We start from the raw sequence: 16,683 nt of genomic DNA on the forward strand, positions 1-16,683 counted from the left end.
TTAGAAAAACCAGACCTTGGCTGGTGAGTTGATTATTCCATCCAGAGCCTGATATTCCCTTCTTGGCTGTGATGTGGAATCATGTGGGAGCAAATGTGGAGTCAGACCTTGGTTTTCCACCACAATCAGGAAGGAGAACACGGGTTCAGAAAACAGACCATCAGCTGGCAGAGAAAATGTGTTTTCCGTAGCTTTGGAATGGACCCTCAATGAGTCATCCTGGAGTCCTGGCTGGCAGGGCCCTGGATGAGTGGGGAGGGTCCTCCGGGGCCTGGATCCCTGCACCTCTGTGCACTTGGATCTCCAGGCGTCCTTCCGTGGGGTCCCAGGACAGGTTTTGGCTGGGCCTCTGCTGACGTTTCTGAGCTTAGGTGACCCCTTTTCAGGGCACTTAGACGACTGGAACTTTGCTGAGCCTGGGACTGAGCTCCACCAGGGCCTTGGCCTCTGATAAGTCTTTATTTCCCTTTTGGATATGCTCATACCCTTTAAGGTGCCTCTTTGCTTCTCAAGCTATTAGGTCGATCAGCAAAGTAATAACAGTTTCCTTGTTTCCTGCGCAGGGGAGGGAGAGGAAGTTGAGAGGACCGAGATTTTATCAGGTGGCCCCCGGGCGGAAGGGCTGCAGCCCCGCTTTTCTCGGTCCGCTTCCGTTCTGCGCTGCCGCTCCTGACTTCAGTGCCTGGCGCCCCTTCTCTCGAAGTTAGGGTGACCTTGTGATTATCATCCCTTTTGAAAGCGAAAGGGAGTGCTACTCATATTTGTTCAGGAAGACATGAACTGGGACCAGGGGCAGACTTGGGCGTGTGGTCACCCTGTCCCAGGAAAGGACCCGTCCAGCTGTGGCTTTGTCCTTGTATCAGCAGCTTCAGGCCTGACTAATGAAAGTCACTTGACTTCTGTAAAATGGAAATTAAAGTGCACCTATGGGACTTTTTTTAAAGGGTGATTATTGTCAAGGCCAAGGGAGATTATATGCAGAGAACTCAATGTGAAGAGCTGAGTCAAGGTCATTACAGTGAGCAGGTGGTTCCTGTATCGGTGGTGGGAAGGGTTCTCCTGTGTTCAGGCTGCCACTGCTGTGTCCACCTGGATCAGCTGGCCCTGCGTAGAGTGGCTTTTTAAGGAGCAAGATGGATCCCATCAGCCTCTTGCGGAAACGAACACACGTCCACACTTGCTTTCAGTTCTAGGATTTGGCTAGGTTCCTAGAGGTAGTTGGAAGCCTTAGGACCACGTGGGAGCAGATGGTGCCATGGCCTCTTTTTAAGATGAGGAAATCCAGGCCCATAGGGGATAGGACTCTTCCAAGTTCACATGAGCAAGTGAATGGCTCGTGACTCTAGGGGTGAGGTGTGGGAGGGACGTGCAGTCCTCCATGAAGGACTGAGTCTACAACGTGACGGGGGATGGGACCCAGACATGCTTCTTCCTCCAAGAGTCACCCCTTCACTAATACAGACAGAGCCGCAGCCCAAGAAGTGGGCTGTCAACCAGGGTAGCGGGGGCCTGCCCCTCAGCCCACGTCCTGGCTCCCTCAGGGCCCGGGGCAGGCCTCTGTCTGCCTCCCCGTGGTCACCAGCTCCCAGGGTCAGGCCTCTTTTCATTACCAGAAAGTAAACACGGAAAGCTAACCTTTCCCACCCCCAGGACAGAAGTCAGAAGGGCAGTTGCCTTGAGAGCCTAGAGGCCTCTCCTTGCCCCCACTCCCCCCGACTCCTTGCCAGAGGAGGGGGGCTCACTGAGTGGGCTCAAGAGAGACTCTCACCTTTGCCCTTGTCTTAGGGATCTGAGAGCAGGACGCTGGCCTTTGACCTTCACCCCTCGGTGTTCTACTTCATGGGAGTTTGGGGATCCGATGGGTTTTCAGTCTGACCAGGGCCAGCTGTCTCCCCTTCCGGAACTGGCTCAGTTTATTTTGCTCTTTGGGTGTGGGTCCTTGCTTGGGCATGACGGAAAGGGGTGAGAGGAGGAGGGGGGCTCATGCTGACCCAAAGCCCTAAGTGAGGCACTCCCTACCTCCCCACCGGCCCATCCCAAGCTATGCTGCTGCCCGACCTGTTCTCTCAGCCCGGGCTGCAGCAAGTCACCATCATTCAACAGCGGAAGAGCAGCAGGGAGATGTGGGTGGGCCCAGTTGATCACCCCTGCAGACCTGTAGCCCGGCTGCTTCTGGCTGAGTTTTAGCTCTTGCCCACCTTATAAAGCGGATTTGAGAAAGCAAAGAAAGTGAGAAGGGGTGGGCCATGGGAGCACCTGGGCTCGGACAGCTGGATCAGGCAGGGACTTCAGGGCACAGAATTGCAGGTTCCTTCTGCTCCTGGAGGCAGGACAGGCTTTGCCCCCTCCATACCCTGTCCCCCTCACCCCACCCCCTTTTCCACTGGGAGCAGCACAGGGCAGGATCCTAGTGAACAGGAAGTGAGAGCCAGCCTCCAGGCGGGTGGTGGTCTGAGGTCTGGAGAGAATTCAGGCCTGGGTCTGCTCAGGACCAGACCAGTTTTCTGTGTCCCCCTTTCTGAGTTTCCTCTGCGGGGGAGGCGGGGGGACTGTCCCACCTCCTCCACCAGCCCCAGCCCAGCGCTTCCAGAGCGCTAACCATGGACCTCCCACCTCTCCTCGGTTGCTTGCTTTCTTCCCCCTAAATTTCCTCTCTGAAAAGTCAGTAGGTCCTCAAGGTGGGATGTGGGCATGTTGCCACTGGGAATGCAGGCAGAAAATCCTAGAACTCCTGACTCTGGTTCTTTTTCATCTTTTGTTTTTTTCATATTTGTACGTTTTACACACAAATGTGTATAGACATTTCATGGGTGTAAAGTGGTTCAGTTCAGTTCAGTTCAGTCGCTCAGTCATGTCTGACTCTTTGCGACCCCATGAATCGCAGCATGCCAGGCCTCCCTGTCCATCACCAACTCCTGGAGTTCACTGAGACTCACGTCCATCGAGTCAGTGATGCCATCCAGCCATCTCATCTTCTGTCGTCCCCTTCTCCTCCTGCCCCAATCCCTTCCAGCATCAGAGTCTTTTCCAAAGAGTCAGCTCTTCGCATGAGGTGGCCAAAGTACTGGAGTTTCAGTTTCAGCATCATTCCCTCCAAAGAAATCCCAGGACTGATCTCCTTCAGAATGGACTGGTTGGATCTCCTTGCAGTCCAAGGGACTCTCAAGAGTCTTCTCCAACACCACAGTTCAAAAGCATCAATTCTTCAGCGCTCAGCCTTCTTCACAGTCCAACTCTCACATCCATACATGACCACAGGAAAAACCATAGCCTTGACTAGTCGGACCTTTGTTGGCAAAATAATGTCTCTGCTGTTGAATATGCTATCTAGGTTGGTCATAACTTTCCTTCCAAGGAGTAAGTGTCTTTTAATTTCATAGCTGCAGTCACCATCTGCAGTGATTTTGGAGCCCAGAAAAATAAAGTGACACTGTTTCCACTGTTTCCCCATCTATTTCCCATAAAGTGGTACTTCTGTGTAATTTATACAATAGGTGCAATTTGGGAGGATTGTGCTGAAACAGATATTACCAACAGGAATATTTGAGCAAAGAAGGGACAGCAGACTTTTTCTGTAGAGCTCCAGAGAGTAAATGTTTTAGGCTTTGTGGGCCAAAGGGCCTGTCAAAGCTACTCAGCTCTGTAGTGACAGCGTGAGAGCAGCCAGAGATAATAGGGAGATGAATGGGTGTGACTGTTCTAGGAGAACTTTATTTCTGGACACTGAAATTTGAATTTCATAGAAATTTCATGTGTTACCAATCTTATTCCTTTTAACTCTCCGCACAGGCTTCAAACATTACTAAACGTAGTACCCGTTCTTAGCTCATATGCAGACCATGAGCAAATGGGCTGTGGGCTCATGGACCTGAGTTTGCCAACCTCTGCTCCAGACCACTGGTTCTCAAACTTGAGCCTTCAAGACTCAGACTCACCTCGGGAAGCTTTTAGAAGTGCATGTGTCTGTGCATGCTAAGTCTCTTCAGTCATGTCTGACTCTTTGTGCTATGGATTGTATACCTACTCTATGGACTGTAGCCCGCCAGGCCCCTCTGTCCGTGGGATTTCTCCAGGCAAGAATACTGGAGTGGGTTGCCATGCCATCCTCCAGGGGATCTTCCCAACCCAGGGATCGAACCCATGTCTCCTGAGTTAGCAGGTGGGTTCTTTACCACTAGCGCCACCTGGGAAGTCCCTTAGAAGTGCATATTCCCTCCAAAAAAAGAAAAAAAAATAAAGGTGCATATTCCAAAACCCCAGCCCTGATATTGTAGATTCTATGGAAGGTCCTGGAACCTGCGTTCAGCAGATAGTCTGAAGACCAGACTTTAAGAACACAATTCTGGGTCCTGGTGGTCCTTGGTGAAGACCTTGGGTGTGTGGCTTCTTCGGGTCTCTTTTTGCCCATTTTTTAACCCAAGGAGAGAAGGACTTCATCTTCCAGATACTGACATACCCTTGGAGAGGGCCGGACATTTCTTGTCCTGCAAGCTGGGGTCCTCAGCGGAGCTTTATGAGGTCATGCCCACAAGAGGCAGAATCGCCTGCTGGTTAAGAACACGGGCTCTGAAATCTCTGTGAGCATGGGTAACTCGTGTTGCTTGTCAGTGCTTTAGTCTCCTTCTTATCTGTTATACGGGGACTATACTGTACCCCCGTATAGGTGCTGACATGGTAAAATGAGCCTGTGATGCAGAACGCCTGGCGTAGTGCCTGGCACCTAGCAGATGCTCTGTAAACCTGCTCTGTAAGCCCATAGTCACTGCTATGGGCCAGGGTGGAAGCGGGGCAGCTCCAGCCCTGCCACAGGGACATAAAACTGACAGCTTACATTTGTCTGGTGCTTTCATTTAACATTCATTCCCTTCTGAGGGGAATGGCAACCCACTCCAGTATTCTTGCTGGGAAAATCCCATGGACAGAGGAGCCCGGCAGGCTACAGTCCATTGGGTTGCAAAGAGTCAGACACAATTGAGGCACTAACACTTTAGCTGACGTGGCCCTTTTACATCCGTCATCTCTTCGCATCCTCCAGCAACCCCTGAGGGGAGATCCTGATGCTCACTTCTGTAAGGAGGAAACAAGGCTTGGAGAGGTTAAGTGCTTGTCTGAGGGCACGTCGCGGTACACCCCTGTTGAGAACCTGGCTCTCTTTGCCTGGAGTCCTGCAGGAGTCTCTCCCGTCCCAGGATCTTGAGTGGCAACGGAAAAGGGGAGCTTTGGTTGGTTTGCTGTGGGTCCTTCACCCAGTGCTTTCTGTCCCTGCAGATAAAATACCACGAGGAGTTTGAGAAGAGTCGCATGGGTCCCAGTGGTGGTGAGGGTCTGGAGTGCGAGCGCCGAGATCCCCAGGAGAGCAGCTACCGGCGGCCCCAGGAGCAGCAGCAGCCTCACCACATCCCCGCCAGCACCCCAGGTGAGTGGGAGGGCTGTGGGGACCGAGGACCTGAGGCAAGGTGGGGAGGAGGTGAGAGGGAAGCCTCGAGTACACACACACACACACACACACACACACACACAAACGGGTCCCATCCCAGCAAGGGCATGAACGCACACACATGCACATACGCGCACACACACCAGGTCCCATCCCTACCCAGGGCATGAACACACACACACACACATCCCTACCCAGGGCATAAACACACACACCCCAAGTCCCATCCCTACCCAGGGCATGCACACACACACACACACACACAAACACACACATCCCTACCCAGGGCATGAAACACACACACACAGGAGGAGGTGAGAGGGAAGCCTCGAGTACACACACACACCCACACCCACACCCACCCCAGGTCCCGTCCCTACCCAGGGCATGAACACCAGGGTCAGGGCTGTGCTGGCCTCCTGCTGTGACGGGGAAGGTGCCACTGGGGCGTGACAGCAGCGTGTGTGCACACAGACAGAAGCCCTTGGGAAGTGGGGGTTGAGCAAGCTTGCGGAGTTGGAAGTACATGACGTGGTCTCATGGAAGAAGGGGGCGGCTCTGGGAGGCTCTGGGTTTGGCAGGACAGGTCCTGAGCCTGTCTCCTGCTGGCTTCCAGTGTACCAGCAGCCCCAGCAGCAGCCGGCAGCCCAGTCCTATGGTGGCTACAAGGAGCCTGCAGCCCCAGCGTCCATACAGCGCAGCGCCCCAGGCGGCGGCGGGGTGAGTGGCCCTGGCAGAGGGAGGTGTGGGAGGTGGGGTGAGCCTAGGGAAGGCTTCCTGGACGTCCCTTTAGAAAAGACGTCCCTTCTTGGACACCCTTTTTTTGTTTTGTTTTGTTCTGTTGGACAACCTTTAGGAAGAAAAACTCAGGCGGGACAATTCTCAGAGAAATAAAGTAGCCTGAGATAAGAGACCTGCTGGTGCCTCGAGTGAGGCACAAGTGAGGGAAGGAACGCAGTCTGAGAGGTCATCTGAAGGCTAAGGTTCCAGATAGACCAGCCAGTGCTTCAAATACTTACTGAGCATGTTCTGGACAGAAAGGATTTGATCTGAGTAAAAGTTCACCTTCCTGCCCTCTTGGAACTTACATTCCAGTCAAGGAGACAAACATGAATAGATAAGTAGGTATGTGGCAAAAGGTCATAGATAAAGAAAAAGACAGCACGGTGAGAAGGGGTGGGGGCAGCAAAGGGATCAGTAAAGGAATGAGTATTGGAGAAGAACAGCAAGTGTGAAGGCCCTGAGGCAGGAGTGTTCTAGGAGAGTTCAAAGACCAGTGGGAAAGCCAAGGTGACTGGAGAGGGATGAGGTCTGATCATACAGGGACTTGTAGGCTTCAGGCTTCCTTGGTGGCTAAGACAGTAAAGAATCTGTCCTCGATGCAGGAGACCTAGGTTCAATCCCTGGGTTGGAAAGATTCCCTGGAAGGGAACGGCTACCCACTCCAGTATTCTTGCCTGGAGAATTCCATGAACAGAGGAGCCTGGCATGCTACGGTCCCTGAGGTCGCAAAGAGTCGGACATGACTGAGCGACTACAACTTTGTCTTTCAGGCTGCCAGGAGGCCATCATGACTGGCAAGCTGTGCAGAGTAAGGGCTTTTTTGTGTTTTAAAAGCTGGCTTCAGCAGCTGTGTTGAGAAGCAGCAATAAAAAGTTGAGGGTGGAAGCAGGGAGATGAGTTGGGTGGCTGTTACAGGATGCAGGCGTAGATGGTGGTGACTTGGCCCAAGAGATTAAAGGCACAGTTGGTGGTAAGGACCGAGGTCACTTCAGTCATTCCATGAGGATTGTGACCTCTTTTTTATTTGGTGGTGGTTTCTAATATTTATTTTTCTGGTTATAAAAGTAGTACATGAAGAGCACTGGATTGGGAGAGGTTATGGATCAATTCTGCAGGAATTAGGTTACTTTCTTAGAACCTGTATTTCCTCATCTGGAAAGCAGGATAAGAAGCCTGGAGCGTTGTAATCTCTTACTCCATACTCTTCAGGGCTGATGAAGCTGGTTTCTGCTGGGTTGGAGGGGATTGGGAAGTTTTGTGCTAAATAGGATAAGGGGCCTCTGAAGGGTTTAAAGCCAGGAAGTAACTTCATCAGGTTTGCATTTTGGAAAGCTCCCCCTGAGATCACAGTAGATGAACAGTGGGAGGAGGCAGACCAGGGGAGTGGAAACAGAAGGTCTGAACAGGGTATTGGAGGTGGGGTGGGGTGCTGGGGCAGATTCTGGAGATTTCTAATGGATTCATCCAGCCTTGGACCCAAACAGATCCCAGAACCTAGCCTGGGGGACCCTAAAGACTAAGCTGACTCCCAGAGACAAGTCAGTGTCAAGGGCAGTGATGGTCAGAGGACTTTAGAATCTTGCCTGCTTCCAAGATGACAGTTGGATTTCATGTGTTTTTATTGGACATTTCCTAGAGCTTGGGGTTTAAACACGAGACTTTGGCTGAGGTTGGAAGGTGGGACCTGACAGGTACTTCTTGTATCACCTGGAGTTTTTTCTCCCAGGAGTTGGTCTTTATCCTGAACTTAAGAAACAAATTCATCAACAGCTTAAAAAGAAAAAACAAAGACTGGTGTTTATAATAATACAGATAATAGCACGCAGGGCAAGTCATCCTTTTAAACTCAACCCAGCATGGTGTCCACAGGACAGTTCAGCATTCCTGTTCCGAGAGACAGGGTGGAGGTCCTGTAACCTCCATACCTGTTTGTGTCTGGCCCTTAGGAGGTGCCAGATGCAGTAGTGTTAATAAGGTGATCGCTCTCAGAAAGTGTGACACAGAGGTGAGAAAACTTGAGGCAGAGCCTAGCCCGTCCTTGTCTCCCGGCTCCTGGTCCCCTCTGCTCTGGGGTCCCAGAGAGGTAGGCACCCCTGACTGACCGCGCCCCCACCCCTGCAGAAGCGGTACCGTGCTGTGTACGACTACAGTGCTGCCGACGAGGACGAGGTCTCCTTCCAAGATGGGGACACCATTGTCAACGTGCAGCAGATCGACGACGGCTGGATGTACGGGACCGTGGAGCGCACCGGTGACACGGGGATGCTGCCAGCCAACTACGTGGAGGCCATCTGAGCCCGCCGGGCACCGCCCGCCCCATCCGTCTTCAGTGCATTCCACAGCATCGCGTCTGTCCTGGGCGTGACCTGTCCACCCTTCGGTGTCTCTGTTTTTTAAATTCTGCGACAGCTTGTTTTTCCTCCCCCTCTTCCAGCTTCTTTTGCCAACCGAAGCCTTGTTCTGCCACTTTCGCGGCTCCCCTTCTGGCAGGTTTTCCCCTTGACCAACTTCTTGGTTTTCTCTCTGGATGGAACACGTGTGAACCGCTCTGTGGGAGGCCAAGGCCTGTGGGGACGGTCTGGGTGGGTGACCCGTTGGCTCCCAGGCCTCTGCCTTCTCTCTTTTCTGCCCCCTCAGCCCCTCCTACCCACCTCCTCATACATCCAAACATTCCAGGACTGGGGTGAGCCCCAGACCCCCAGGACTCCCAGAGGAGGGGCTCCACACATTCCCAGGAGTGGGACCCCGCTGTCCGTGCCCTGGGATGGGGATGGGGGTGGGGAGGGTGCTCCTGTTGTGCCAGTGAGATGGGCTCTGCCTCTGCTTCTCAGAGATGGGGCTGCCGGCCCTCCGAGAGGGCCCCTCACCACCCTCTTCCCGCTCAAGGTTGACAGAGGCGGGTAAAGTTCCTGCTTTGGTATTCATTCATCCTTCCCCACATGGTTCCTTTTCACACTGTGATTTCACTCTCCTGCTCAACCGGGCCTGGTATGGGCAAGGAGCTGGAAGCTCGGCTTGGGTCCGGGTCTCACCTTTCTGCCTTAGGGACAGCTGCAGAAAAGAGGGGAACGGGGTGTTCTCTTTGCAGCCCTTTTCTCTCCCTCCCAGTGAGTCTCCGGGGTCCCTGGCTTGCCTCCTCCTGAAAGATGGGGCAAGGAAGCCTCAGGCCTCTCGGCCGTGCAGCCCAGCCCCTGAGACCTGGTTAGACGGGCTGATCCTCCTGGGAAGGCAGCTTGGGGCCTTCCATGGCCTCCCCCTATCCCACACCACCTGATCTGACCCCAGGGGGACTGGACTGTGCGAAGCCACAGCCCGCTCTGTATCTCCACGACTTCCCTGAAGGGGAAGGAGGGGGTGTCTGCAGATGTCTGTGACGGGCGAGTGTGAGTGCGAGCGTGAGAGAAGCAGGCAGGGTGCGGGCTTTCTGGAGGGTACACAGAGGGGAGGTCCTTGAGGGAGAGAAGTTCCTTCTGTTTTCTTTGGAATGAGAATCCCTCCTTTCCTTCTATCCCTGAATGGAGGAAGCCCACCACCCCCGCTTTCCAAAGTGCAGAAGTGAGGAGGGGGTGTGTACTTGGTGGGGGCTGATATTGGGGCCTGTAGCTTGCTGGCGGAGCGGGGAGAGGAAAGACTTCATGACTCCAGGCAGATACTTTTCCCCCATCTCTGTGTCCTGGGCTGTAGAATAGGGAGCTGGGGGACCTGTGTCACCTACGCAGTGTTCTCCCCTCTTCCTGCCCACTCCCAGCCCCCTCCCCTGCCCCCAGCTCGCTCATTTACCTAAGGCCTCCTTGAAGTGAAGGGAGAGGGTCCCAGGGCTTATAAAACTGGAAGCGCAGACCCAGGTTGAGGAAGGGAAAGATGGTGCTATCTCCAAGTCCCTTCTTCACTCGTGGGTGGCTATGACCACCCTTGCCTGATTTTATTCATCTCTGGGCTTTCCTGTCACCCTTCTGGGTCTCCCCCTCCCATCTTTACCCCAAGTCCACTGACTCAGGCCCTACGGTTGATATCTTTGCATCCTTGTGCCTTGCAGGAGAGGGAGGGGCCTGCAGGCACGTTTAACATCTAGTCCTCACTGCTTGTGAGTTGACTTGGGAATATTTACCCCAGATCAGAGGCTTGAGCCTCTGCCTGACCAATCCCTTTCCCTCCTTGGCCACAGCCATGGTGAGGGCGGGTGGAGAGTCTTATATTGGGCAGTGTGGGGGATGACGGAAGCAGAGAAGGAACAATTTTGGGAGCCGTGGGCAGATGCTAGTCCATTCTATTTCCTCTTAATCTCAAAGCACAATGTGGATTCTGGAACCAAAGGTCAGAGAGACATATCCTGTTGGAGAACCTGTGGTTGGCAGGGAAGTGAGAGGCTGGGAGGAGGGCTGGGGAGCAACAAGTAGCCTGTTTTCATTCAGCCTAATTTTTCTTCCAAAACAAGGCAAGCCAGCCACTGGAATCTTGCTGCCAACCCTTGGTTCCTTCCATCCTAAAAATAGGGGACCTTTTCTTACACACCCCCAGAGAGAGGAGGGACTATCACACTGGTGCTGAGGGACCTAGGGGCTGCTGAGAGTCCTTATTCCTTTCCACAATCATCCATCCCTAGCAGAGCACAGAACCTGAGGGCTGGGCCGAGTCCCTGGTTTTTCCTACAGTTCACAGAGGGTTTTTTTTTTTTTTTTGCCAATCTAATCCCAGGAAAGAAGATGCAACAAAGCTAGAATGTGAATATAACTTTAGCGGACCAATAATAAAATGCAAGAAGCCCAGTGCTGAGAAAAGTGAATTCTCTCAATATTGCTTCCTGTTTTCTTCCTCATGTCCCTCCAGGGAAAACTACTTTATTGCTTAATTTCTGCCTTTTCCCCCTCACATATGCACTTTTGGGCCTTTTTTTTTAATAGCTGGAAAAAAAAAATACCACCCCACAAACCTGTATTTAAAAAGAAATAGAAATGATCACGTGAAATTTGCCTCTGTCCAAACATTTCATCTGTGTGTGTGTGTGCGTGTGTGTGTGTGTGTGAAGCCGTCCGTTCATCTTTTTATATGGGGTGGTCGTCTTTTCTTGGTCTGTTTTGGTCCCCTCCCTCGTGGGCTTGTGCTTGGGATCAAATCTTTCTGGCCTGTTATGATTCTGAACATTTGACTTGGACCACAAGTGAATCTTTCTCCTGGTGACTCAAATAAAAGTATAATTTTTACCTGCGGACTTGGCTTGCTCTCTCTGGTCCTGAGGTGGTGTGTGTGTGTGTGTCCTGTCTCCTTGGGGGCATTTTAGACACACTTTTTTTTCCCCTTTGACTTTATGAACAGCCCTATAAAAGAAGTAACTGCTTGATATCCATCTTACAGATGGGGTTCCCTGAAGCCCAGAAAGGCAGTGGTTTGGTGGGAGTCACACCAGCTAGTGGCAGGACTGGAGGTCTTAGGACCCCAATGTGATGCTCCTGGCTTCCTGCCATGACCTTGACAGGAGCCTGGCACCCACACGCTTTGCCTCCCGGTATCTCCCAGGCTCAGTTCTTTGCTCCAGGTGCGTTGGGTCTGAACTTAGACAAGGTCAGGCAGCCCGCCTCCCCTTTTCTGCCGGGTTGGGAAAAGGAGGTGGCAGAGAAGGAATCCAGATCCTTTGTCCACAGGTCGGGGCCACCAGCCAGCCTCTTGCTGCGGCCTTGTGGAGAGGGGTGTTCTTCACTCCGGGTACAGAATTCAGGCTTCCCCTGGATTCAGGATAGCAGCAGGGTGGAGAGGAAAAGGGCTTTCCCCAAAACGAGAGCCTTTGTGATCAGGAGATGACACGGCTGCTCTGAGCAGCTGAGGCAGCGCTGGGTGGGATAATTACAGGTGGTACTGACACCTGCTCCCCCTCTGACACCACGGGCGGCTTAATGTGTCCCCAGTAGCAGGCAATGAGTTGGCAAATCGTGCCTCCATTGGCCTGCCTCCTGTTTGCTGCAGAGCTGTAGCCCCCTCTCCCCAGGAGGCTTCATTCATTCCCCTTTTCGGGACAGTCTGCTTGGGAGGGAACCAGTGCCAAGTCTCCACTCCCAACTCACAGGAAGCTCTTGCCCTGCCTCCCTGTGCAAACCCACGCGAGCAGTTTCCTGACTCCCTTCTAAAGCAGCCTAAGTTCCTGAGGCTTAGCATGACGAAGGGGCTGCTGCTGCCCTCGTCCTGTGCCCCTCAAAGGATCTAGTTAGGGTGGAGCCAAGGGCACTAGGCCTCAGAGGTGTCACAGGGAATTTGCTTTTTTTTTTTTAATTTAATAGGAAATAAGGCAAAAGGCATAATAAAAACAAGAAGGCATAACTACCCACCACCCAGCTTAAACTATGAAACATCAATTCTCCTTTCCCCTCAGAAAAAGCCACTTGAAAAATATGAAAAAGTTATATATGTACAACTGAATCACTTTGCTATACAGCAGAAATTAACACAAATTTGTGAATCAACTCTACTTCAATAAGAAAAGTCACTTGAGTTGCATTTCTAAACACTTAACTGCATGGGGAATGGGCCTGACCCAGAGTTCTGTAGTGCCCTCTCTGGGTATAACACTGCAATGAGCTCTGAGGAGGATATAAGAGAGGATAAGGATGTGGGAAATGACCATAAAGAGATAAGGAAAGGTTCAAGGAGAGGCCTCTGATGCTCACACTGTAATAGGAAGGATCTGTGCAAAATGTTGCAAGCTGAGAAGCCCAGGTGGGCCTGAGGAGGGATTTCAGATTACCAGGGTGGGCCAGTCTGGGGCGAGAGAAGAATGTGGATTCCGGAGTGGACAAGCCTAATTTTGAATTGGTCTCTGGCCTTTCCAATGAAACATTAGGCAGGTTACTGATCATCTCTGAGCCTCATCTATAAAAGACTTGCAGGGAGGTTGAAATTACACCACGAGTGCAATATCTGACATAATATAGGAATCCCGTAAGTCTCAGCTCCATCCCCCTGAGATGCCATCTGAAACACACTTGAGACCTTTGTCCTTGTCCCTCCATAACCTGACTTTACAACGTGCCAATGGCCCACCCAGCCCCCAACCATCATTTTGAGTTCCTTTGCCAAGGATTCATGAGAGGAAAAAGTAAGAAGAAAAGCACTCAGGAGATATTCCTTGGGCACCTGGATACAGGTCAGATCTCTTCCCTACTTCCATAATATTCAGACTCCATTTAGATACAAAGGGTAGGATTGGGTTCCTGGAGAGAAATTGAGCCTCTTCATTTCTGCCTGGTCTAAATCGAGCAGTTCCTTGGTTACCCGCTCCCAAGCTTTCTGATTGGTTGGCGAAGGAAGGGGGAGCGGGGGCGGGTAGTAAGCTGCCGATGGAGCCGCAGTATCCCTTAGTCTCAGGCACTGGGAGGGGGAGGGGGAAAGGAGGGCTAAGCTGTAGAGGGAAGGGGGAGCCATTTCTCTCCACTGGCTGCAGTCTCCGTGCTCACATTTCCCCGGAATCCAGAGGCGTCCTCGGCCAAGGACTCCACAATGCTGGATATTTTCATCCTGATGTTCTTTGCCATCATAGGCCTGGTCATTCTGTCCTACATTATCTATCTGCTCTAGGGACCCGAAACGGCGGCGTGGAGCCCACAGCTCAGGGGGGAAGGATGAAGCTGACTGGCCGAGCATCCTGCTTGCTGACGCACCGGTAGATTTTTTTTTCTGGTCATTATTTCGGGTATTGATTCAAAAACAAAATTACAAGGGATCTTGTTTTCCTATTTTTTTTTCTCAGATGTATTGATGTAGCATTTCCCAGACCACTCTGAAAAGAATAAGAAATGCCAACTTCTTTCTTTAAGACCTAATTTAAAATAATGATTTTTAAAATAAAAATAAAGCCCACAATCAAAGGATTTTTTAGGTAGAATGGGTTGGGAGTGGTGTGCATGGTGGGAGGGACTATTATTTCCTAGTTTTTTCTTCAAGTTAGGTGCTCAAACTCCACTTTCTCCATTTTCTCCTGGTAATTAAAGGTTAAAAACATCTTTATATGTCAGTAGAGTGGCTTACAATTATGCTTGCATAATTGCATTAATTAATTAACTAGTAACTCATTCTAACTTGAGGATGAGATAGCAAATGAAATTTACTTGAGAGTGGGATTTGGGGGAGATGTCAAGTCTTCCCTGACTCTGGGGTTTGGCGGAGAGAGGAACTCCCAATGTCAGGAGCTGATACCTTTGTATTCCCATCTGAGCCTTGCTTTTTCTGGGTTTCCCACAGCTCCTGGATTCCAGTCCAACAAGAGGCCTCTTATCGACAGTAATCCTGCTGCCCAGCAGACCTCTTCTAAAGCTTTCCGGATATGGTTAACCCCTGTCAAGCAAGGGGCTTTTTAGAGTTCAGAGGCAGAAGCACTCAGCTGGGACATCAGGAATTCACAGGCATGGCTGGCAACTGCAGCGTGCATTTAAGCTGTAGATGGAGGATGTTGAGAAAGAGCTAAAATGTAGACTCATTAAAGTTACCATGGAGAACTGCTCAAAAATTTATTTGATAGCCTTCCCTTAGGTCTTAATTGCAACTTCATATTAAGCTAAATTATGTTCTGTTCTTGCTCACATGAAGGGTGTCCCTTTTAAGTCCAAGAGCATGTTGTCTATCTTCATCTATGAAGTAGTTGCTTTATCACTCACTGTCTTTCAAGATTGCACAATCTGGGTTTGTGCGGTTTCCGTGTCTCACTCTGTAGAAGGAACTTGTCATTTGAGTTTCTAAGATTTATCTTCCCCACTCCATGCCCCTTGGGCTCCAGCTTCTCATTTAAAGAGAGCAACAGTTATACAGTCATTCTTTCTGCATACCTGAATTATAAATTATTGAAACAAAATGGCTACACGTGTTATTTGGGAAAAACTTTTCTCTTACCCTCAAATAAATGTGTTTTTTTGTTTCTTTTTTGTATTGCCAAATGTTCTCTTTCTCAAAAAACAAAAGCAAAAAACTTTTAACATTTCTCTGTCCAAGTAGGGTTGAAGAAACCATATATTTGAGGGTCCAGAGTAGAGTTGGGCCCCAAATCTGTGGTGTCTATTTCTTTGAAAAATCTGTCATGATTGTTCTACATTTGATTTTTCTTTCTGGCTTATAAATGAACAAGGAGAGAGATTAGCCTAATAGTTTTATTTATAACATTATGTTCAATTTCCACGTTTTAAAAAGAAAATCGAGGAAGTATAATATACGTCACAACATCTGGCCAAGAAAAAACACCGTTCTAGGAACTTGTCTAAGCAACAAATTATGTGATCTTCAATATGTCACTTAACCTTTGAAAGTCAAAGTCGCTCAGTGTCTGACTCTTTGCAACCCCATGGAGTATACAGCCCAGGCCAGAATACTGGAGTGGGTAGCCATTTTCTTCTGCAGGGGATCTTCCCAGCCCAGAGACTGAGCCCAGGTCTCCCAAATTGCCCGCAGATTCTTTACCAGCTGAGCCACCAGGGAAGCCCACTTAACCTTTGGGCTTCAGATTATTCTGATAAACAGCTGGACCGGAAAATCGTTTATGAGCTCTTCCATTTCAAAATTCTATAATTCTAGGATGGAAATTCCATCTTTGTTTGAGAATAGAATTCCCACAAAACAAACTCTTTTATAGTTTACCAGAAGTCTGCTTTTCTGCTCTCCCCAAATGACATTTTATAATGAAAACTCACCTGAAAAACTCTTTTTGGGTACCAACAGCCACATTATGAGGAGAAAATGAAAATATTTATTTACCCCAAACATATATCAGCGATAATTTGCCTAAGCTCTTTAAGGAATATTAACAAGTACAATATGGGGTGGTATGTAGCCAAATGAGGTAAGCTGAGAGATATACTAATGGGGGAAGCATGGCTCCAAACATTAATATGTTCAGAGATGATCTTCAGTTATCTGGAGTCCTTGATGTAACATTTCCCACTAAAACATTCCTCCAACTCTGGCATAACATGTGTTTCAAACTAAACTTTGTACTTCAAGTCAAGAGAGCAGCTCTAGGTCCTTTCGTAGGTAAGTAGGGCAAGTGTCAACATTTTGGAGTGGTCCAAGTTACACAGTTAATTATGGTAATGTAGATCTTCATGGTATATATATAGTCTCTAACCAGGCTCCCTCTTAAGTCTTTTATGAGGTCAAGGCTATTCAGTCTGTATCCATATCGTTTCAGTTGTGTCAGAATCCTTGCAACCCTATGGGCTGTAACCTGCCAGACTCCTCTGTCTGTGGGGATTCTCCAGGCAAGAATACTGGAGTGGGTTGCCATGCCCTTCTCCAGGGGTCTTCCCAACTCAGGGATCAAACCCGCGTCTCTTATGTCTCCTGCATTGGCAGGCAGGTTCTTTACCACGAGGGCCACCTGGGAAGGCCATACACAGTTGATATGACTAATCAATTCAGTGAAAACAGTCAGCCAATTTCAGTTATACACCAGTGATATTGGGCACAATATACAGACAGATCATATTTTCAAT

General features: G+C 50.2%; 1 protein-coding gene across 2 annotated transcripts in view; it reads left to right on the top strand.

Annotated features, from left to right (window-relative positions):
* The window catches only part of LASP1 (LIM and SH3 protein 1), a 40,376-nt gene extending 28,947 nt beyond the window's left edge, over nucleotides 1–11,429 (top strand). Inside the window, exons 5-7 of one of the 2 annotated variants that reach the window (NM_001035394.1) lie at nucleotides 5,269–5,416; nucleotides 6,054–6,157; nucleotides 8,342–11,429. In NM_001035394.1, the coding sequence (NP_001030471.1) occupies nucleotides 5,269–5,416; nucleotides 6,054–6,157; nucleotides 8,342–8,515 (426 nt within the window). In that variant the 3' untranslated portion in view covers nucleotides 8,516–11,429. The remainder of the gene's footprint in view (nucleotides 1–5,268; nucleotides 5,417–6,053; nucleotides 6,158–8,341) is intronic. The other variant, XM_010816146.3, reaches the window with a different exon arrangement.
* The last annotated feature ends 5,254 nt before the right edge of the window (nucleotides 11,430–16,683 follow it).

Source organism: Bos taurus, chromosome 19, assembly GCF_002263795.3.
Source record: "Bos taurus isolate L1 Dominette 01449 registration number 42190680 breed Hereford chromosome 19, ARS-UCD2.0, whole genome shotgun sequence".
Taxonomy (NCBI): Eukaryota; Metazoa; Chordata; class Mammalia; order Artiodactyla; family Bovidae; genus Bos; species Bos taurus.